General features: G+C 43.7%; 1 protein-coding gene across 9 annotated transcripts; it reads right to left on the bottom strand.

Annotated features, from left to right (window-relative positions):
- Nucleotides 1-504: 504 nt before the first annotated feature.
- Nucleotides 505-21988, bottom strand: eps15l1a (epidermal growth factor receptor pathway substrate 15-like 1a). Of its 9 annotated transcripts, none has more exons than XM_058073635.1 (28): nt 21851-21986; nt 20374-20415; nt 20193-20282; nt 19403-19450; nt 19203-19298; nt 19055-19111; nt 18851-18976; nt 18713-18772; nt 17767-18009; nt 17522-17685; nt 16058-16214; nt 15874-15936; nt 15701-15721; nt 14148-14233; nt 13680-13712; nt 12464-12536; nt 12211-12372; nt 11822-12019; nt 11510-11689; nt 11321-11426; nt 11141-11191; nt 9681-9817; nt 9427-9493; nt 9206-9348; nt 9031-9130; nt 5671-5826; nt 4286-4302; nt 505-4206 (listed from the first exon to the last, which is right to left on the bottom strand). In XM_058073635.1, the coding sequence occupies exons 1-28, from the start codon at nt 21953-21955 to the stop codon at nt 4060-4062; spliced, it is 2928 nt and encodes a 975-aa protein (XP_057929618.1). In that variant the 5' UTR covers nt 21956-21986; the 3' UTR covers nt 505-4059. The 9 variants fall into 9 exon arrangements, with proteins under 9 accessions (XP_057929618.1, XP_057929619.1, XP_057929622.1 ...); XM_058073636.1 differs by having other exon boundaries at nt 9037-9130; XM_058073639.1 differs by lacking the exon at nt 11141-11191 and having other exon boundaries at nt 21851-21988.
- Between the last annotated feature and the right edge of the window lie 287 nt (nt 21989-22275).

The following is a 22275-nucleotide window of genomic DNA, read 5'->3' as shown; positions in this document are numbered from 1 at the left end:
ACATAATATTGTCTCCAAAAATAGCAAATTTCAACCATATGTCGTGATATTGTACAGGTAAAATGAAGTGTACATGTACCACAGTTTAAAAAGCCCATTTCAGTTTGTCCTTGTGTTCTCCTTGCTTCACTGATGTTTTGGTCAAGTATTGACATTTCCCACTTTGCAAGTGAAATTTACACATAACTTCTTACCTACACCGAGAATCTCATTCCATGTGTTCATTGATCATCTGACATTACCATTCATTAGAGGCAAGTACCTATATATTTTATACTTTAAAACACATTTAATAAGTGTGTGAGGCATAGTCAAAGGATAAGTGGAGGTTTGGGGACCAGAAAAGAGGTTCTGAGGGGGAGCGTCTCAATTACGCGTGGATTTTTGCTATTCACTGGCGGTCCCTGAAGACAACCCCTGTAAAAAGTGGAGTCTACTGTATTAATGCTAGCCTGAAGGGGATCTATTTCACAGTTTTAATGATGAAAAGAAAGTCCTGGTGCTGCCAATGAAGAAAAGGAGACACGTTAGGTAGAAGTCAGTTTTTTTGTCAACATAAGTAAACAGGAGACGCAGCCCTCCGCTTTGTAACATTTTACAGAAGAGACATGGAACTATACACACCGTTATGCATTTCCATAGAAAAACAGCTGGGATTAAGGAGGGGAGGAGGAGGAGGAGGAACATGAAAGGTTAACGGCTTGTCAGCATTCTTAGAAACATTGTTAAAACTTAACTTCTAACGCTCACTTAGACTTCCAAAAGCATTTGTCAGTCATTTCCCCCAAATGAATCAGAAGCATTATGGAGAGGCTGCAAGTGCATAAAACATCCAACTGGTGAAAAACACCAAAAAAATATAACATCTATTGCACAATGGAGACAAGTACAGTATGAACGACGGTACCGTAAGAGCAGTACACGCTGCACAGCTGAGGTCAAAGGTTCACAGTAGGGCTTGATGGAACAGATGAGGTTAGAAACAAACATCTAAAATGTACTCAAGTGCTCCACTGCAGCTGACAGCAATACGATTTGTGGGGTCTTTTCTGATTATGCTAGCACTTTTCCACCACAAGTGGACAAGGAGCAATAGTGGCGATGTAGCAGCTACCTGCCAATGAGCAACATATCCTGCCACATTCCTAACCGAAAAGATACAAGGTCCCGTTTTGGGATTGTTGGCAAATAATCCTGGAAACATCAAGCCACTCGTTTATAAGAAATTTCTAAACGTGGCAGCCTCCCAACTTAAACTTAACCAATTTTCACATTAAAAGGAGTTCCATGCAAGCATTTGGGTCAAACAATGTTCAAGTTAGTGGAATAAGAAGTCATTTGTTCGTTGTACAGTACAAAGTCATCTTTTTGTACGGTCCTGGGTGGATATTTCATCACATAGATTCAGTAGACAGCACTGGTTTGGAGACATTTCCTCTGCTATTAAATGAGCAACTGCCTCCAAACACTTCAGGTACTGTATGACTAACTATCCACAGGTTATCCAATAGAACATTTGTAGCTTTTTTTTTAAAGTTTTTTGTGGTTTGTTCAACAACTGCTGCTTCTGGTGGCCAGGAAGAATACTTCATTAAGTCATTAAATGTGATAATTGGTCTTGAAATTATGTTTCTGCATGATACAAACATATGTAAGTATTATAGCATTCATCCAGTACTGTATCATTACAGTAGCACCCAACAGTGGCTTTGATTGACAACCAAAATCAGCATCAGCAACCCAAGGAAGCAAAAACTAGCTCGTGACATGATAAATACAATACAGTGGTGTGAAAGGGTTTGCCCCTTTCCTGGTGTCTTTTTTGCATGTTTGTCATGCTTAAATGTTTAAGATCATCAGATCAAATTTAAATATTAGTCAATGACAACACAACTGCAGAGAAAATGTGTTTTTTAAATTAAACTGAAGAAAAAACTTCAAACCTACATGACCTTGTGTGAAAAAGTGATTAAAACATAAGATGAATTGACATCTAACAGTGTGGAAAAGGTTAAAAAGCCATATCTAAAGCTTTAGGACTCCAGTGCACCACAGTGAGAGCCATTACCCTCAAATGGCGAAAACATGGAACAGTGGTGAACCTTCACAGGAGTGGCCAGCCAACCAAAATTACCCCAAGAGCGCAGTAAGCACTTATTCAAGAAGTCACAAAAGACCCCACAACATCCAAAGCGCTAGGAGCCTCTCATTCCTCAGTTAAGGTCATGATCCCACCATACGAAAGACACCAGGAAAAAACCTCCAGCATGAAAGAGTTCCAAGAGGAAAACCACTGCTGAACAAAAAAAAGATTAAGGCTCATCTCCATTTTCTGGATGATCCCCAAGACCTTTAGGAAAATACGTTATCTGACACAACAAAAGTTGAACTTTTTAGGAGTCCCACTATTACGTCTGGCGTAATAGTGCCGCATTTCAGAAAAAGATACCAACAGTAAAATATAGTGGTGGTAGTGTGATGGTCTGGGTCTGTTTTGCTGCTTCAGGACCTGGAAGCCTTGCTGTGATAAATGGAACCATGAATTCTGCTGTCTACCAAAAAATCCTGAAGGAGAATGTCCGACCATCTGATCAGTCAAAGTTCTGTCCTGAATCTTATTGAGATGCTGTGGCATGCCCTGAAAAAAGCAGTTCATGCTGGAAAACCCTCCAGTGTGGCAGAATTACAACCACAGCCCTGTAAAAGACTCATTGCAAATTGACGCAAACACTTGATTGCAGTTGCTGCTGTTAAGAGTGGCCTGAGCAGTTTAAAGTTTCCTTTAAAAGCTGAATTTTGTGTTCTGTTGTGTTGTCAAAGACTAATATTTACATTAGTCTGATGGGGCAAACACTTCCACACCACTGTGCATTTCTGAGGTGATACGTTGACGTCATCTCTGCACAGAGCGTCTTCCATTCGCAGCTTCAAGCAAGTTGAGTGGTCAACAAATGATGACGTGTGAGACATGTTTCACATCTTTCCAGTCGCCTGTTGGTACGCTCCCCCTGTCAAAGTCAACTACAGCGCGCCGTTTTAACATTAAAACATGTTGAAGTCACAAGCCGCTCGCGAAAATAAAAAGCGCAAAAACATTTGTTAAAAAAAAAAACAGCTGAAATTCCCTCATCACGTCCATGTACAATTTCACACTCAAAAATTCAAAATAAAAAGGTGTGCGATCTGTTGTGTGGCTGCAGAGAACATGTTTGCAGGAATAACATGTCTAGGCCTAGTCTCACACACGTGCACACACACATTAATACTGTTTAGCTCGCCACACCAAGTGTCTTTTATCCTATTGGGAAACCGTTGAGAAGAGTCCAACCATCCTGTTAAAAAGCCCATGTGCAACTACATAAAGAGCATGCTAACGTTGCCAATTTTCTGTCCTTGGTTAGAAATAAAAGCTAAAAAAAAAGCAGTAAAATTTGTAAAAATCCAGCAAGCGCAAACATTGCGTCACTTCAGGAAGGCTTAAACTTAGTCCAGAATAAAATGCGACACGAGGGGGACTGGACTTCTATGAGGAGTGATCATGAAGGACAATAACCACAGCATTGGCCAAGTTAGCCATGTGAATGTAGCCTAGCTTAGCAGGGTCCAGTGGAGCTTTTCTTATCACAGTGAATTATTGATGAGCTTTCCATGACAAGCAAGACAACAACATGAGGTTGAGGTTCTAAATGGTGAGGAGCGTCTAGTCCTGTCTACATGAAGTCAGCCTGGAGCGTTTATTAGCACCAGAACCACTCAGTCCAACATGTTATCAGTGTACTGAAATCCCTTGAAAGAACTTCCTTAACCCTCCTTAAAGTTACTGAGTGGCTGCGAGCTAGCGCGCCTTCAAGATTGGCTTGGTCCAGTGAACACATCACTGGCTTCTTCTCTTCGTCCCAGAGAGTTTACACTGATGATCTGTCTTGATTGGTGTTTTCGTGTGCCTTGGAGTGGTTTTCTTTCTGTGTGTGTGTGTGTGTGTGTGTGTGTGTGTTTGAACGCCCATAAACTCAAAAGTTTGTCTTCTGGTGTCAATATCCAGTCACGGAGCGGTTCCGGTCACGCGTTGGACATCTCTGCCTTGCTGAGAGCGATGGCAAGCTCCAGGTCCTCCTGCTCCTGCTGCCTCAGACGCTTCAGACGCTCACGCTCGGCCCGCTCGCTCTCTCGCTTGGCCCACTCCAGCTGCTGAGCCTCGTTGCCAAACTAGGACACACAGAGACGTGTTAGCCATTGTGTGTGTGCGTAAAACACTTCAGAGAGATCCGATCTAGTTTAAACTCACCTTCACTTTGTCAGGTCCTGTCATGGAAGTGGATAACAGAGCAGACATGTTAGCAATACAGTATTAGGCCTGCACTCACATTGACCATTCAATTAGCTTATTTTGAGATGTTCTGGTTATTTCATGGGCGGCACGGCGGTCTAGTGGTTAGCATGCATGGGTTTTCTTCGGGTACTCCGGTTTCCTCCCACATTCCAAAAACATGCTAGGCTAATTGGCGACTTCAAATTGTCCATAGGTATGAATGTGAGTGTGAATGGTTGTTTGTCTATATGTGCCCTGTGATTGGCTGGCGACCAGTCCAGGGTGTACCCCGCCTCTCGCCCGAAGACAGCTGGGATAGGCTCCAGCACCCCCCGCGACCCTCGTGAGGAAAAAGCGGTAGAAAATGAATGAATGAATGAAATTGTCAATAGGTGTGAATGTGAGTGTGAATGGTTGTTTGTCTATATGTGCCCTGTGATCGCCCGAAGACAGCTGGGATAGGCTCCAGCACCCCCCGCGACCCTCGTGAGGAAAAAGCGGTAGAAAATGAATGAATGAATGGTTATTTCATAGGGAAAGTTGCTGGCTGTTATTAATTTCCTGCGAGGAGCGATCTCATTAATGAATAGACATGTATAATCTGCCATTTTACTTTGTGAATTACTTCCAGTCTTATTGTGAGTCATTCCACTGTGAAAGGTGTGGACTGTCAAACTCGTGATCCCATCAGTGAAATGACACATCTATTCTGGCCTTTTAATGCAATTGCCCTGACTTTGTGGATTACTTTCAATTTTATTTTGAGTCATTCTGATTATTTCAGTGAATGGTGCCAGCTATCAGTAATTATATGTGAGAGTAGCGAGCCCATTGATTGAATGATTCATTTATTCTCCCATCTAACTACACTTTTCCCTGACTTAGTGGATCATTTCGAGTCATTGTTTCACTGTGAAAAGTGCTGCTTGCCACTTACATGCAATTGGAGTGATTGCATTAACTGAATGACACGTCTACTCTACAGTTATACTGCAATTTCGCTAACGTGGTGGATTATTTCGAGCCATGCTGATTGTTTCTACTGTGCAAGTGGCTCGCATTAATTACTTGCAACAGGAGTGATCCTGTCAATTAACTGAGGGTTATTTGTCGTCTTATTTTGAGTCACTGTGATCGTTTCTTCTGTGGAAGGTGAGCACACGGTCAGCGAGCGTGCTGTCGGTCTGACTTTTGGATCTTCTTAGTCTTTGTATTTTATTTCTGTTATGAATTTTGTCGGCTATCATTGATAGCCTGAGAGGAGCCACTGCATTAAAGTTACACTAGCCAAATGTGTCGGAGTTTAGGCGTGAAGTGGTCTGAGAATGTGCCTAGAATGTGTACACCTAAGAAGCTTTTACTTGATGCTGAGGATGGAGCAAAAGGGTCTTTGCCGCTGAAAGGATCTCCAAGGCCCTTTTTACTCTGGAATGGGTCCACGGCGTCCCTGCCGAATGGTTGGAAGGGGTCACATGGTTTGGAAGGGTCCGCTGACATGCTCACTGGTGTACTCTTACCTACAGACAGAACAAAGTCAGAATTAAGATATTTACTGTTTGCATCTGACAGATGGTTGTGAGATCTTCAAGTGAATGTATGAATTTCTCTCCTCTTTCCATTCCACCAAGCCAGCCTCACTGCTTTCACTCCACGTGCAGCCAAAACATCTCTTTAAAGAGCTCTTCAAGTTTATTCAACCGCCCTCCCCAAAGAAGGTGCGTAGAAAAACATCTGGCAGCTTGAAAACAGCGGAAGACAAACAATGAAAACCCCAAAACCAGCGCAACCGGTCTCAACGGTTTCCTGGTTGAAGAGCTGGTTTGGTTTGCGGCCACATCAGCACTCCGATGTTGATGCTGATGACAGAAGGTTAGCCTCACATTGATCACTGATGTGATGCAATATCAACAATATAACCAAAGTAATGACAACCTCAGAGAATTAGTGCAATGTGTTTTAATATCACTAATTGAAGCATGTAGGACAAACTCAGAAATAAATGTACAAATTTAGCTGGTTCTTGTGTACAATATTTATTATCATTAATTTCAGTTATTTGGGTCTCAATTACACAGACAACAACGTACACATTTTCCCTCTCTATTCTCTTAATGCATAATCACTATATGGTGGTTGTGTCCAAACTTTTTTCCACCAAAGGTTACATATTTTACATTTTTTACATTTTAAATGAAATGCTAAGAAGTGGAAGAAAATATGTTGAATTTGTGTTACAGGTGCATGTTAGGTAAATTGGCGACTCCAAATTGTCCATAGGTATGAATGCGAGTGTGAATGGTTGTCTATATGTGCCCTGTGATTGGCTGACGACCAGTCCAGGGTGTACCCCGCCTCTTGCTCGAAGACAGCTGGGATAGGCCCCAGCATGCCCGCGACCCTCGTGAGGATAAGCGGTATAGAAAATGGATGGATGGAGGTGATAAAGCATATTAATATCAGTATTAACATGCCAACTGTTTCTCAGTACAGTGGAACCTCGGTTAGCCCCGTAGTGTTTTTCGGTCAAAAATCAACACCATTTTGCCATGGTTTGCATACAATATGGTGCATGTCTTATCACGTTGTTAATACACCGCATGAATCCAATGGGGTCTTTTCTGGTTAGCATCTCATTAGCTAGCTAAACAAAATCAAGTCAGCTACATTACGTCGCCCGTCTATCACATCATCAGTGGTTGACTCTCAAAAATGTTAATGCAAAACATGTTTTTATAGTTTTATATGCATGAAACAATTCTGAATACATATACATGAGGAATGAAAGGGATAAATAACCATTTAAGGTAACTTTTACCTTTGTTGAAGACGTGACTGTTCTCAAAGACATCATGTGGCAGAGAGATTATCAATCACCTTATCAATTACCTTATCAATCACCTTCTCGTTTTCAGTCAGCATCAAGAATGATGTCTTGAATTAACCTAAAATGTTAATGTATTCCTTTCATTCATACTTTATATGTATTTCTGTGCATTTCAAATTATTTTTGGTATAATTTCTTATGGGAAAAAAATGATTCAGTGAACATCTGTTTCAGTTACAGTCAGACCTTCTGGAACAAATTTTACATAACACCCTTTTGCTCTTCCTTCCGTATTCATTTTATTCGCGTATTAATGAACTTCCTTGTTCAACTATAGTTTCACAACATGACTAAGGCCATTCAAAAATGAAACAATGAGCATGTGGACCAAAAATGGCCCCTGCACCGCACTTCGGACACCCTCATGTCCATCCATCCATCCATCCATCCTCTATGACGCTTATCCTCACAAGGGTCGTAAGGGTACGCTGGAGCCTATCCCAGCTGACTTAAGATGAGAAACGGGGTACACCCTGGGCTGGTGGCAAGGCAAATATAGACAACCATTTACACTCCCATTCATACCTATGGGAAATTTAGAGTCACCAATTAACCCAACATTCATGTGTACGGAATGTGAGAGGAAACCGGAGTACCTGGAGAAAAAAACAACGCAACAACGCCACACACAGATGCCCAACTGAGATTGTGCGGCCACCCCTCAGGTATGTCAATATTATTATTGACAAAGCATGTAGATTGTTGTGAGTCTACGAGTCACCCCTTGCTTTAAACTCCATGCCATCATCAATCAATGGGAGTTTGTTTCATTTTGCTGGCCTTGATAAATTGACATGTGCATGCGTGTCGTCCTCCACTTTCTCATCGTGGGAACCATCAGTATTTTACTTGTGAAGGTGTTAAACTTCACAACCAGTCACACAATAAATGAGCTCAGTGCAGTCAGCCCCAGTAAGCACTTGACACTTGGAGAGCCAAACTGCACGGCTGACAATCAGTTTTTTCCTCTTTCAAAAACCACACACACACACATACACACATACACACACAGGCACCCATGAGAAACCACAGTCATGCACTCCACCCTGTTCTGCAAATGCGCTGCTACATCAGAGACAATTCATTTGAATCTTTACCACAAATTGCAGAAAGCGGTTCAACCTGCTGACATAACATCAATGTGCCCCAAACTTCCACTTGATACGCCTGTTGCTATTGCACAAGGCTGCCATGGCACACTGTTTGTTTGAATAGACAACCACTACATTAAATATACAAGGTCGAAGATATATTAAAAAACACAATATGCACATGCTGCTACTCTGAACCACGCACATATATCGAGAGAACACACACACAGGCAAGAGGAACTTGTTGGGTGTGTCTGTGAGCAAACCACCCATCAAGTGTTATGTCACAATTTGTGTTGGCCTTTTTCCACTTTCAGATGTAGCCTCGTCACTCTAATTCAGTTCCCAACCATTCATTGAGACGAGTCACATATTTTATATCTGTTAAATCTCATGGGACAACCATGCAAAAATGCATGAATGGCAACAGGTTTTGGGTTTAACCCTAACACATACACATTATGTACCTTCTGCCATCTAGTGGAAGAGTATATCATTGTTCTAAATAGACGAACAAAGACAAACTGGTAGTATATACAGTAAATCATTTATGGACCAAAGAAGTGAAATTGGATAGTTTCTCGCAGCACACTTGTCCGGGATCACTCATCTATCTGATTGCGGGATGTGCACAGTTGAGGCTGGAGTACTGTACAAAAAGGCACCAGGGGATACATGCCAGGACATTGCCTTTGATTTTGCAGGACCTGCGTGGAATAGGCTTGTGTCTGTGTCTGGCTACTTACACTCACCACTGGGGGGTTTTGGTCTTGGGGGAACCCCTTTCTTGGGTGGCAGGGCGGGTGTGTCGTTCTTTCTGACAAATGGATCATCCACAAATGCAGCCTGGGCAGAAAAAAAGGAGGACGTTGTGTTTATTCGCTATAACAACACTGCTGTGAGCACCTGGCGCAGCTGTACCTTCTGGTAGTCTGGCTGCCAGCTGGCACGGCCCTCGAAAGGGTCTCGGGGCTTGGCCATGTGGCTGAAGTCTGCAAAGCCAGCTGAGCTGTTACTGCTGTTGAACGCGCCGCTGCCAAACGGATCCAAAGCGCCAAACAAGTCTGAAAGCCACAGCAGACGTAAAAGCTCTAAATGTGCCTGCACGTTCCTACTTGGAGGAAGGGGAGAATTCCTCCTACCTGCTCCTTTGGATTTGGGATTACTTGCGGAGAACGGGTCACTGCTTGTGAAGTGACTGATTTGCTGCTGGAGACGGCAGAAGAATAAATACCCACGTAAATAAAACTGTTGCACTTTTAAAGAATACAAGCAAACATGAGAATACTTGTTACTCAAAAGTCTGCAATTACTTCCACATACAAATACAAGTCTAAAGAGATTGCTGAAAAATTTCACATAACATTCTCCAATATCCAGACGTTGGCGTCCTCACCTTGGAGGGTAACGTGGCACTCTTGCTGAAGGGGTCTGATGCTCCAAAGGGATCCATCTTTGTTGTTTTCTTGAAGAAATCTTCAGACGAAGCCTTGAACGGGTCAGTCTCTTTGAAGGGGTCGCCCCCAAATGGATCTGCAACAGCACAGTCGTTTGTACTTTATTCCAAATGCATCTTTTTTGCAGCTTCTCCTTGTGCTTGTGTGGCTTCTTATCTTAGGTAGATGTTTGGAGACTCTAAATTGCTTTAATATTTTTTGCAACAACATGCATGTCGCCTCTAAACCATCCTTATTAGGGTTGCGGGGGTATGCTGGAGCCTATCCAAGGTGACTTTGGGCAAGAAGCGGAGTACACCCAGGACTGGTTGCCAACCAATCGCAGGGCACATATAGACAAACAACCATTCACACTCACATTCATACCTATGGACAATTTGGAGTGGCCAATTAACCTTCATTCCTGTTTTTGGAATGTGGGAGGAAACTGGAGTACTCTGAGAAAACCCACACATACACGGGGAGAACATGTAAACTCCACACAGAGATGCCCAAGCAAAGATTTGAACCCAGATCTTCCCGATCTCCTGACTGTGTGGCCTACATGCTAACCACTCGGCACTGTGCGGACTGACTAACTAGAGTAAAAAATTTTTAAAAAAGGCCCAAGTGGAGATTTGTAGATTATACAATTGCATGAAGACGTGACTGTTCTCAAAGACACAATGTGGCAGCGAGATCAACCACCACTTTCCTGTTTTTAGTCACATCAATTCTTCAATGTAGGTAAAAGTAACCTCAATCAGGCACATATATACAAACAAACTTTCAAACTCACATTTATACCTGTGGACAACTTAGTTGCCCATTAGATTCAAACCCAGACCTTTAAGATCTCTTCTGTGTGGCCAGCGTGGTTTAAAGTAGGAAAGCAAGCAAGTAGGAAGTGCAAAGTAGGAAAGCAAGAGTGTCTACTTGCCACCTATGCCATATTTTAGCATGTTTAATGAATTATACTCTGTAAAATATCATAGTGGCCCTAGTTTGGATACCCCGACTGTAAACTGTTGGTAGGTGTGAATGTGTCAATGCGTAAATCCTGTGGCTGACAGGTGCTCAGTCCTGATCGACTCCAGATTCCTTGTGATGAGTCAATGATGGTAAAGAAAAAACTACATCGAGGCTACATATGAACTGATCCAGAAAATCTATAAGGACAACAGCACAGTAGATGCGGAAATGAAACTCCACATCATGGCTGGCTGCAGCAGCAGGAGGAAGTGGGCCAGAGGTTTCTGCCATGAAGGGCAATAGCGGCACCACAAGCACAACTCTAACCAAAAGCACTCTACCCACAATTCCCAGACTGTCAAACGTTGTACTGGAAAGAAGCTCTCGGAACATGTGATCCTCAAGATAAGTTATACAACACTGTTTCTTGGTCTTGTTGAGTAAGTACCTGCAGGTGGTGCTGGTGGCTTTGCAAAGGGGTCATTTTGGAAAGGGTCACCTATAGAAGGAGTCAAGCAGAGGAGCAAGAAGAAAGACAGCGATAAAAACCTTGCCAGCTGTACACCAGAAATGACGCTAACAATGCTAAGAATAGAGTGCTAAACAGTCAGTCGAGAAGCTGGAGAACCTTTGAAAGGGTCGGTCCTGAACGGGTCTTCTGAGTGGAAGGGGTCAGTGTGAAGTTCTTGAGGCTGGCTGTTAAACACTGAGGGCTTCACTTTGAATGGATCCTCCTGCGTGAGGAAATGATGAAGACCTTCTTAATATGTTTACGTTCGACTGTGCACACTATAAAACATGTGGATTCATCCCTGACCTGGGAAGCTGTCCCCATGGATGGGAAGGTTCCGTTTTCTCTATCGCTGAAGCCTTCACTCATGTCCGCGAGGTTGGTCATGCTACCCCCGTGGGTTCCATTCAAAGTGCTGTTGTATTGTTCAATGCTTTTTGAGACTTCCTGTTGGCTGTCCTGGATTTGGGACAACTTACTGCGTGCCTGTAGAACACACATATACAAACAGATACAGACACAAATGTATAGACACACACACACACACGCAGGTAGTTTGGTTGTTGTCCCGTCACAGTGCCTACAAAGATGCGGAAATTGCGCCCCCTGGCTTCCAACCTGGTTGATCTCATCCTGCGTGGCCTTCAGGGACTTGATGATGGTCTCTAGTTGGATCTTGCCCGCCGCCAGACTCTGCTCCAGTTGGTCCTCCTCCTGTTGCAGCCTGCCCAGGTCTGCCTTGGCCCGGCTTAGCTCCTCCTCCTGGTTCTGCAGGTCTGACTCCTGAGAATGGATCTGATTCTGGAGTGTTGAGATCTGGCGGTTCCAAGTAAGCAACAGAAAAGCAGCATGGAATTCCAGTTGGCATCATCAGGCAGCAGTTGTGTCAGGGCATACCATATGAAACTAAAACAGAGTTGGGCTCTAAATTCTAAAATCACAGCCTCCACCTAAAGTGCGGAGACTGTTCCACAAGGTCTAGATTTCCGGTGGCCCTCATTCCTCACCATCTGAGACTCCTCCTGACATTTTATCTGGACCTCATTCAGCATGTCCTCCAGTTTATGTTTCTGTTGGTCCATCTCCTCCAGGCGCTCCTGGGCATCCTGTTTCTGTGCCTCTAGCTCCTGCAGGCAAGACGTCTCTCGGTCAAGCTCGTTCTGCATCTCCTAAGGACACATGAAAACAACTAAGTCACACTGAGGAAAGTGAAGACTATTATCGTGTGTGAAGGTAGCAAAAATAAAACATGACACTGACCTGCACCTCAGCACTCTTATGCCTGATGGCCTCTTCTGTCTCCCTGATGTCCTGCTCCAGAGTGTACTTCTCCCTGATAAACACAGAGACAAGGAACATTGAAATAAAAGAAAACCACACAAACATCAATGAGCAATAAAGGTTAATAAATGAGAAGTACTCATAGCTTTTCAGGCCCTCCACTAAAACGCTCAAATATTTTGTTATGCAAAATGGAATAAATTCATTTTTGTGTTGCACCTTTTGTTGCCCTTCTCTCGACATCAACTTCAAATTGTCAACAATATTTTTCTCTGCAGCATTTGTCAAAATTGAACTGGCCTATTGGAAAGCTAACAATTATTCTTCTTCTTCTTATTATTATTATAAATTAGCATTAATTAGCATGAGGTAAGTGCAGGTCAGCAAGTCAAGTCAAATGAAATTTGCTTGACATAATTAGGATTCCAGAAAATAATGACATTGCGTCACTTTTTCCACATTTTGTTATGCAAAATGGAATAAATACATTTTTCTCCTCAAGATTCCACACAAACCACCACATAATGACAGCAAAAAAATGTTTGCAAATGCCAAACGTCTTCCATTTGGGGAAGATGGAGGCCACTGTGCTCACTGGGACCTTTTTTTTTCTGAACCCTCCCCCAGTTATGTGCCTGTCCAAGATGAATTCAGACAATTCCTTTGACTTCATGCTTGGTTTGCTTTCTGACATGCACTGCCAACTATGGGGCCTAATATAGGCATGTGTGGCTTTCTAAATCATGTCAAATCAACAGGATCTATAACATGTGGACTGTTTTACATTAACATTTCAAGGATGAACAGGAAGCGCCTGAGCTGTTTTGAACTTCAGTGCAAAGGGTGTGAATAGTCACAGATATGTGATTTGTGATGTGAAGATTTTTAGTTTTAATACATTTGCAAAAATGAGAAGACAAATTATGGAGTGTTGTGTGTACAATTTTGACAAATCAATGTATTCCTTTTTGAAATAAAGTTACAACTTAATAAAATGTGGGCAAAATGCACAGTGTCTATATGTGTGCTATATCTTTTTTTTAGTGCCAATTCTATTTAACTCTATGCAAGCCCACTCCCCATCACTCCAAGTCATGACTGCAGGTATTTTACTCAAAACAATGTGTGTGTGTGTGTGTGTGTGTGTGTGGTATGTGTGAATGCCAGTCCAGGCTCAGTGGGATTGTGCGATTACCTGATAGTATTCCACTGGGTAAAGGCAAGAGTGCTGACGCAGCATATGGAGAGAATAAGTGATGAGCAAACAAAATACACACACATTAACGTAGGCGTGTGTGTGTGGTTGGTGGGTGGTGAACGCATGTGAGGTAGAAGGCAGCAAAATGAGGGAAAGCATTCTGGTTCGTTTACTAACTTGGCTGTTACTGTGTCATGCTCACACTGCTAATTTGTTGATTTTTTTTACAATCATTTCTTCTTTTAAAGTCACTACTTTTACTGTACTCAACAACTTTTGTGATCAAATCCTGCTGGGGTTGGGGCGGTTTGCGGGGAGCGATGATGTGTGCGGAGAAATGGGATTATTATACAGGGATATCAATTCAGGGCGGTCAGGGCAGACGTCACATTCATCACACTGTGAATCAACATTACAGCCTGAAATGGAATATTTAATCAGCGTCAGTGATGACGACGTGGTTACCTCTGCAGCTGGGCTATCTCCTGGCTGATGTCGTCCAGCTCCTTGATGCCTGTAAACTCGCCTGAACCCACCGAGCTGGAACTGTCCTGTACAGGGGGGACAAACGACACAAACTGATCAGTTAGGGCTTGGAGGGGAGAAGCAGGTTGATCAGGCCGATGGAGGGCAAGTACAGGGAAAGCCCCCGGGGCCATAAAAGGAAGAGCACAGAGGATTGGAGATGAGGGTTGGGGGGCATCACCACCAATGCCAAACTGCCAAGACACTCTGAGGGGGGAGGAAGAACCAAACAGATGGCTTTGGAGAATATTCAAAAGCTTCCAAGTGCCTTGTGTTTAATGAAGATAACCTAATTAAATATCAGCTGCTTGTGTGGTTACAACTGATTTGACACATTGAGCTGTGTCCCAATGGAGGAGCTTCACCCTTCCAAGTCTAGGTTCGTTAAAGGTTCATGACGTCACAGGCGAAATGCCAAGGCAAATTCAAGTGCGACCTTTTCCTGACTTTTCCCTATGTGGCATTCCAAGATTCTTTATGCGCCACTGCTCTAACACTGTGTTTAACTGTGGGATCTGGGACCGTAAAACCTTAACATTTGACTTCAAATATGTCTTTTTAGCATTACTTGAAGATAAGAGTGGGAACGTGTGATGCAGCCTGAGTAGGCACCTCGTCTGGAGGGTGCAGACCCTCAGCTGGGACACAGCTGGCGTGGAGGAGACCTGCTGGATTTCTTTCCTCCACAGATGTTGAAACTCTTGGTCGGGATAAGACACTAGCCTCTTTTACACACCGACCATGCAGCGTCACCGTTTAAGCACACACCATCTCACTGCCCTGCTGTCTTCCTTTTCAGCGCTGTCTGCAGTTTTGAGTGAGTCACTCAAGCATGCATTGTTACTCTTGGGTCAAAATTGACTTATTTTATTACACTAGATGACTGTAATACTAGTCATCAAAGCTTAGGAGGATTCTTATGACAATAATGATGTTATTATTACAGGTGTTAAAAAAACCTTGATACTACTATGACGACGATGATGTAACTGGTCTCATAACTCTGGTACTAAAGTGACATATTTGATACTTATGTCACAAGCACAATATGAAGAAGGTAGTTGGAACTAACTAACCTGACGAGCACCTGTAAAATTATTGAGATGTGAAATAAATTCAAGAAAATATACTCATGCATTTTCTACGCTGCTTATCCTCACTAGGGTCACAGGTATGGTGGAGCCTATCCCAGTTGTCTTCTACATTACTGGTCGCCTCGACATTATCATCCTTTTCAATTCATGCACACTAGCGCACAAAACTTGATAATTATTACTACCGCGACATGCAGCTGCATCTTTGTCTTCTGCTGGCTACAAAGGGCAGCGAAGCGACGGAAGCATCACACTGCCGACCTGAAACGGTTGCGTAAAAGTGGCTAATGTCACTCCAATGCCTTGCAACGGGAAAAGACATGTTCTGCAAATGCTTTCTGGTGATTTGGACTGAAAGCATTTAGAAGTGGAGGCCCTGAGCGGTCCAGTGTTACCTACCCACAACTTGAACATTATGGCCTGAGTGGAAGAGGAGGGGAAGAGCAGAAGAATTAGTAGCAGAAGAGTTACGAGAACAGCAGCTCAGATGTCGGTCTCGCTCACTGCTGAAGTGCATCATGTACTGTATCTACACCTCCCATGTCCAAACATGCTGAAAAAGGGTAACTTACCCTTCTCATCTCAGACAGTGCAGCAATCTCTGATCCCACTGGCGTCATGTACCCCGACATACTCTGTTGCACAAACAAAATATTATTAATTCAGGGTCAGGACTTACCGATTCATTCACCAAGGTGCGTCTCATTACAATTGTCCATATGGTCCACCCATGTGTGTGTTAACAACGTGACCTACTGGGACTGGAGTTCCTCTCTCAGAAGGTGGAATCATGTCAGCCGTCAGAGACTGAGGTGGGTCCACACCCTTGCTGACCTTCTGCTGGATGAGATGCATGGCAAGGGAGAACTGCTCCCTGGTCAGCTTGCCTATTTGTCTGGTGTCGGCCAGGGCCCTGCAGGTGGGATTGACACCGAAAGTCTTTTTTTACATTGCTTGTTCCAAACTGCAGTGGATGCAAATCACACACATATCTGATGAATGGTGTGCTAATGAAAATATAAAAAACCTATGTGATGGTAATGTACCTGTGAAGGACAGATATCTGGTTCAAATTCTTTGGCAGCAGGCAAAAAAGCCATAGCGAGGAAATGAGGAAAGGATGACTCCTCTACACAGGATCAATGAATTAAGATATGTAGATGGCAAATCAACGCAATAAAAAGGCTGACATCGCCTACGGCAACAGGAGGCCCGATTCAAGGACAAGTGGACTAGATGGACAATATTTAAATCTACTCAGTGACAAAACATAATGAAAACAAACTGGGAAACAAAAATGTTTAAGTGACAAAACAGAACTACAGTTCCCATGATGCCTAGAGTGCCGAAATACAAAGTCGTGAAATGGATGCGGAGGTATAGTGGTTAGCGTGCGGACCTCACAGCTAGACTTGAGTTCAATCCCACCCTCGGCCATCTCTGTGTGGAGCATGTTCTCCCCGTGCATGTGTGGGTTTTCTCCGGGTACTCCGGTTTCCTCCCACATTCCAAAAACATGCTAGGTTAATTGGTGACTCCAAATTGTCCATAGGTATGAATGTGAGTGTGAATGGTTGTTTGTCTATATGTGCCTTGTGATTGGCTGGCGACCATTCCAGGGTGTACCCCGCCGAAGACAGCTGGGATAGGCTCCAGCACCCTCCGCGACCCTCGTGAGGATAAGCGGTAGACAATAATGAAACGGATGCTACTATGACTACTATCACTTGTTTTGATAGTTCTGATAAAATGCAGCAACCATGTTTTGATCTGACAAATCTCAAGTAGCTTTGATCAAATGTAGAATTACCCCAGCTTCTGCTTAGACATTAAAACGGCAACAGGGGTTCAACTCCAATGGGAAATAACAGCCACACGTCACGAGCCAGTGACATTGGGAACACAGAGGTAGGTTGGATTGCAAGTTTAACAGTGTGCGTAAAGTCCTTAATGTGTGACTCCAATCCTGCCTGTCATGCCGCCACTTCCATATTACATGTATCATTCACAGTAGTGATGTCAAAGTTCACACTCTGATTTTGGCCGTCCTGTTCTGGCGAGATATCTTTCCTCTACATGAGAAATGTCGTCACGTTCTAATCAGTGAGATCTCGTAACACCCCCAGTAATTAGGCATTTTTAAAGCTGCAAGGCAATGCCAGGTGGTTGACTTCAATGGAGAACCAAGCTAAGAGCTACTCGTGAGCTAGGATAACCTACCAAATATGTGCAAGTACACCCTGGGAGAGACCAGACTGCATGAAGATCTCCTTCACTTCCAGCCCACTCACAAAACCATCCAGGTCGGCGTCTGTCTTCAGGAAGATGTCGTCATAGCGACCACGGTCTGACATGGGGACCACCCAGTTGACGGAATGCTGAGTCTACAAGAGAGTAGAAATAGAGAATAGAAATTGGACATGGGACGATTTGAAGTTGCCAGCACGCTGACCTGAGACTATTACCTGTCCAGACTTCAGAGTGTGTTTGGGGGACAGGCTGCCCGTACTATTCAGGGAGTTCATGCTGCCGTGGGACGGCGTGGAACGCAGGGAATCTTTGGGTGGCGGAGGGCTTGCGGGCAGCGCGGGCACGGCACCGCCCACAGAGCCCAAACTTTTCTTCCTCTTTGACAGAGGGATGAGGGTGGAGGGCAGGTGGGCCGGAACGGGCTCCTTCTCCAGTGCCCGGTACACCAGGTGCATGGCCTGCAAGACCCAGATGCATAACAGCTTGTCAACATCCAGGAAGTTGGCTACGTGAGATGGTTTTATTGACGCCAACTGGGCTAGCTAATGCTGTAACTGTGGAGTAACTGTTTGTGCTTCAGTGTTTCCCATACATTATATTATTTACCACCACAAATAAAGACAGCTGGGATAGGCACCAGCACCCCCGCGACCCTTGTGAGGATAAGCGGTAGAAAATGAATGAATGAAAATAAATCTGGCTCTCCTTGTAAAAACACACTAAAATAGGACAGTCTGTTAATGTTGCTTGACGTTCCAATGCTGTACAGTAGGTGGCATCGTAACTTTGCTCCTGAACACACCTCATACACACCTGGTCTAAGAAGATGTGGCAGAAGGGATCAGTATTAACAATTTAGTGACTAAAAAAAAACACAAATCTAGTGTTTTTTGGACAGTTTTGGAGACTATCATGAAAGCATGCATCGTTCTTCTCTATGAGCAGCTTGTACCAATGGCCAGTTAAGCAAATTAGTTGACATCATCATCTAGCTCAACCGGCCACTTAATTAGGTACACATTCTAAAGAGAGCCAGTTCTCTAATGAACAACATTTCTCACACAACTCTGAAGTTTTTGCAGGTGTACCCAATATTGTGGCTGGTGAGAGTGTTTATTTGTCAACCTAATGCAGCAATAAACTAGAGAAGACGCCACTCACCACAGCAAACTCATCTTTGTCAAGATGGCCGTCTTTGTCGATGTCACTCAGGTCCCAAACCTGTCGGCAGCAGAGGGGAATTAGGAGGATTTGAGCTCTGATGAGGATATCAAAAACAAGTGCAAGTGCCATCCAAACCTTTCCAAGGATGTCCAGAGGCAGCTTTGAGTTGATCAGGACGGGTCGCACTTTCTCTCCTGACAGCAGGCCGCTGACCGGCGACAAACTTTCAAAAATCCCATCAAATTTGTTCTTCTCCTCTGGCTGAAAAAAAACATTTGTTTTCTCATAGACTAAGCAACAAAAACACACTCAGCTGTGTGCATGCGTGGGTGCGTGTACCCTGACGGCCCAGTGCGGTTCAGCTGAAGTGCCGAAAGAAGGACTGCTGCTGTCTTTCTGTAACAACAACAAAACAACACGGTTATGTTGCCAGGCAGAGCAAAAAAAACCCCAAAAAGTAAAAAATGAACCACAAAGTTGGACTCACAAACTTAGGGGGCGGGACAGTGAGGTTGAGGCTGGACAGACTGATGTCATGGCCGCTCTGCGCGCACGCTACCAGCCTCAGAGCCACGTAAAAGCCCTTGGAGGGAAAGACATCAGTGTTACTGAGTGTACAAGCTGACAATGTGGCTGAGGGGGGTTGAATACGTCTTTTTCCCTCTTCTTCAACACACTGTTTCCTACCTGTTTGTCTAGGTAACCTTTTCCATCCGGGTCAGCCAAATCCCAAATCTGAAACAACAATCATGTCTGTGAATAGCAATAGCAGTGCACCTCTGTGGTTCCTCCACTTATTTGGCTCATTCTTTCATGTTATGTAAATGAGCTTACAAAACTAATAGAAGCAGCTCGCCGTATGATAAAGCACAATAACAAACATCGTCAAATGAATATCTCTGACAACAAAACTGAGCATTATCATCTTGAATTCTTGATCACTAATGAAGTGGTGAAAATATAACCTTTAGTCATGCCATCCCGAAGTGAGACGCAACACAATCAATGACATAAGCTTCTTGGAAATTAACTCAATTATACGAACACATGATGTCACCATTTCCTGCTCAAGGCTTTTAATAATTTCCTCTGGGAGGATGTCTTAGTGTGTGTGTGTGTGTGTGTGCGTGCGTGCGTGTGGTTTAGTACGGTGTTCTTGTGCTGGCTAATGGGCCTAGCTGTCATTTCCTCTAGGTCATAAGCATTTTATTGCTCAATTATCATGTCTGCCCTCCAATACATGTTTTGATCGATATGTAACTCGCTTATCATTGAGCTTGTACCATGAGCGCTGTTTGTATTATTTTGACCCTCTCATGCAGCTCTTGCAGAACAAAGGAATCAAAATATTACAAATATCCACCTTTGTGTGCAGGATTGTATCATCGTTTCATTGCAACACAACACTTGGGAGTGCCACAAGGATCCACGCCTTGACTCCTGTTTTTTCAACACACCTACGCGTCAATGCACCCACCTTTCCCAGTGTGAGGTCTGGAAGTCCCGACTTTTTCAAGAACAGCGCAGCTTCTGTTGGTCCCACTCTCCCAGTGTTTCCTGGATCCACCTTGAACACATGAAACCTTAACTTAACCTTAACCATAACTACGGCAGTAATAATAATAATAATTCAAAGTTATGTCTATTCGTCATATTACCTGTCTGTAAAAGTTTTCAAAGACAGGGCTCCCACTTGACATCTGTATTAGACAGTGGCAGGGGTTGGACATCAAGGGCATTAGGGAAAAATATACAGCACTACGAAATGGCAGTACTACATAGTGCATCACATTATTGGTGCAGTCATACTGGTCCAGACAAAAAATGTGAACAACACTTGTATTTTTGATACAAACAATGCACCCTTTTAAAAATAGTATGCTTAAAGTTGATAGGACAGTGTAAGTTTCCGACAACCTCATGCCCATGAAATAATGCGACATTGTCGTACACTTCCCTTTCTATGAACGATTCTTTAGCCAGCTGGGATGTAACCTGATGGAACCAGCTGGAAACCTTTGTGTGTCTTTACATATTTTTCCAATCCTTCTATCTGGGTTGGATGTGCTATAGAAAGGAAAGTGTGCAACATCTGCAATTTTGTGAGCGTGAAGTCATCGGAAAATGTGCTCGTCTCATACCCCGTCCAATCAAGGTGCACATTTATGCACATGATTAATTGGGTGCATTTGATCCACTGACTAAAGTACAGGTGTGAACTCAAATATCTATTTTTAACATTCTTGATCTGGCAAAGAGTGCCGGACTACAACACACCCTTAGGCGGTCTAGATTGGTCTGGTCTTGTTGCTCCTGGACTGTACTCACACTTGCACAACCATATTAACCGGATCAAAAATGACAAGTGTCAACGCACCATTAGACTGTGCTTCTCTGACATTCATGCTGAGGTCTAGCAGAGGCTTTTGACTGCACAGCGTGCAGACAATTAAAATATGCTACTGCAATAGGCACCGTAAATACAATATATAAGAGTAATTACAAATCAATTACATCGTAACAGAATCGCAGTTGGCATGCTTTCCGTGAGAAAACAACTAAACACCACTGAAGCTAAAGCATTGTGAGATTAAAAGACCACTAATGTACTTACACCCGCCACAGTTTGTTGTCGTTCAAGCAGCAACTCACATCAGCATCAATTTATCACAGCAGAGATTATCTGACGTTAGCCTGCTTGGCTCAATCCGACCGCTAGGCTCAATGCTAGGCTAGCTGCGGCATGCTAACCCCCCTCTCCCCAGCACTCAACATTCGCTTCCTTTACGGCCGGTGGGGACGCATAACACTACCCACGGAGGCTTCTCTGGCATTATGTTTGAAATTCCGGTTTTAAAAGGCGTCACAGGCGATTTATGTAGGTGTCATGTCTTGGTAAAAGAGCTGCAGCTAGCCAGTGGCAGAGAAGGCTAGCAAACCCACTGCGTAACGGTACCGCACTGGGCCTGGTTCGACCAGCTGAGCGTCTCTTTGGGGCAAGCCTTTCCCCTCCAAATCGTAATATTATGACGGACCGACAACCACCAACAACACGAAGAGGTCGTGGAACACTACATTGTCGGGTCGTTGTAGCCTTTGTTTGAAAGGTGTCGGAGAGAAAGATTGCCTCTTTACCTGGCTGAGAGATGTGAGCGCTGCCATCTTCCCTGTTGCTGCGGGAACGCACCCTCCGCTTGCTGCGGCTGCGGCTGTCGGGAAACCACTACCCCTGGCGGCCATGCCGAGAATTGTTGTCCTACAGATTGTCGCTTTTATAACATCTTCCGGAGAATACTTTCAGTTGGAATCTTTTTCATAACAACACAACAACACATTACAATGCGGAATTGACTTACCGGGATCAAGTAAGGTAGGGTCACTAGATGGCCGCTAGATGGCAGTAAATGCATTGTAAGGGCAATATCCGTATGGGATCGATACTACTGTGATAAAAATCGATATTTTTCCGGTCTGTATTATATTTATCTGCTCATATGTGTTTTGTATGTTGTTCATATTGTTACTTTGTTGTTTTTTGTTTATTGTTATATTGTTATGCT

The sequence above is a fragment of the Doryrhamphus excisus genome, chromosome 5, assembly GCF_030265055.1.
Source record: "Doryrhamphus excisus isolate RoL2022-K1 chromosome 5, RoL_Dexc_1.0, whole genome shotgun sequence".
Lineage (NCBI taxonomy): Eukaryota > Metazoa > Chordata > Actinopteri > Syngnathiformes > Syngnathidae > Doryrhamphus > Doryrhamphus excisus.
Note: the sequence above shows the minus strand (reverse complement) of the source record. Positions and strands in the feature narration are given on the sequence as shown.

Excerpts from the sequence above, each read along its gene's own strand:
- eps15l1a (XM_058073635.1), bottom strand. The coding sequence starts at position 21,955 with ATGGCCGCCAGGGGTAGTGGTTTCCCGACAGCCGCAGCCGCAGCAAGC. Across the intron at positions 12,537-13,679 it reads ACCCAGTGGAATACTATCAG|GGAGAAGTACACTCTGGAGC; the intron begins GTAATCGCACAA and ends TGTGTTTATCAG. Across the intron at positions 12,373-12,463 it reads ATAAGAGTGCTGAGGTGCAG|GAGATGCAGAACGAGCTTGA; the intron begins GTCAGTGTCATG and ends ATGTGTCCTTAG.